This window comes from Anneissia japonica, unplaced genomic scaffold, assembly GCF_011630105.1.
Source record: "Anneissia japonica isolate Jap-2015-1 unplaced genomic scaffold, ASM1163010v1 scaffold287796_len146068_cov175, whole genome shotgun sequence".
Classification (NCBI taxonomy): Eukaryota; Metazoa; Echinodermata; class Crinoidea; order Comatulida; family Comatulidae; genus Anneissia; species Anneissia japonica.
This window is the reverse complement of record NW_022705151.1, coordinates 53,097-53,925: the sequence shown is the minus strand read 5'-3', so window position 1 is coordinate 53,925 and position 829 is coordinate 53,097. Positions and strand designations below refer to the sequence as shown.

The 829-nt window shown below is 32.9% G+C and overlaps 1 protein-coding gene across 1 annotated transcript in view; it reads left to right on the top strand.

Annotated features, from left to right (window-relative positions):
- LOC117105384 overlaps positions 1–531 on the top strand; it is a 4,275-nt gene extending 3,744 nt beyond the window's left edge. Inside the window, exon 4 of the mRNA XM_033246512.1 lies at positions 332–531. Coding sequence (XP_033102403.1) covers positions 332–470 — 139 coding nt within the window. The 3' untranslated portion in view covers positions 471–531. The remainder of the gene's footprint in view (positions 1–331) is intronic.
- The last annotated feature ends 298 nt before the right edge of the window (positions 532–829 follow it).

Below are 829 nucleotides of genomic sequence, written 5' to 3'. Positions count from 1 at the left end.
ATATACATATATGTATATATATATATATATATATATATATACACGTATATATACTTCTAAAAGTCGTGTATCATGCATAGGAACGTTGACGCCTGCAAGGCTCTGGTTTAATTACTTCATAATTCTGTGTAATCTTTTTCATAATAACAATAACACATGCAACAGTAATAATTATAAAAGTATAAATATATTTTAGTTCTTTTGATTGAAAGTTTTAAACATTATTTAATAATAAAAATGAAACAATATTTAACAGGAAATTAAGTGACACGACAAACAATGTATTATCTTTAATAATAATAACCTCTACTTGTTTATCCAATTTTTGTAGCAACTACTGTACGCTCCTATCGCAAGACGACGTCATAATATCATCGGATTCCGAGCTAGACAATGATGACACCATCAATCTCATGACAGCTATAGAAAATAGCCTGCAACAGCATGTTTATTTATGGTGCTGGACATGACCTCAACCACGACCGTAAAAAAAGTACAATCATAGGTTTCAGGCCTTCTTGCATGTGTGGATGTAATACGGATCCCGGCCCGACTTGTGATCTAACACTCACTTTCACAGCATAGCACGATATATGTATATGTATATATATATATACATAATGTGTGTGCGTGTGTATGTGTGCGTGAATGGGTGTGTGTAGGTTATGTGTCTGCGGTTGTGTACGTACGTATGGGTGTGTGTATGTGTATGGGTGTGTATGTGTAAATATATATATAAATATAATATATAATATATATATATATATATATATTATAGATAGAGAGAGAGAGGGGGGGTGGGGGAGAGAGTGAAGCAAGTCTGAACACC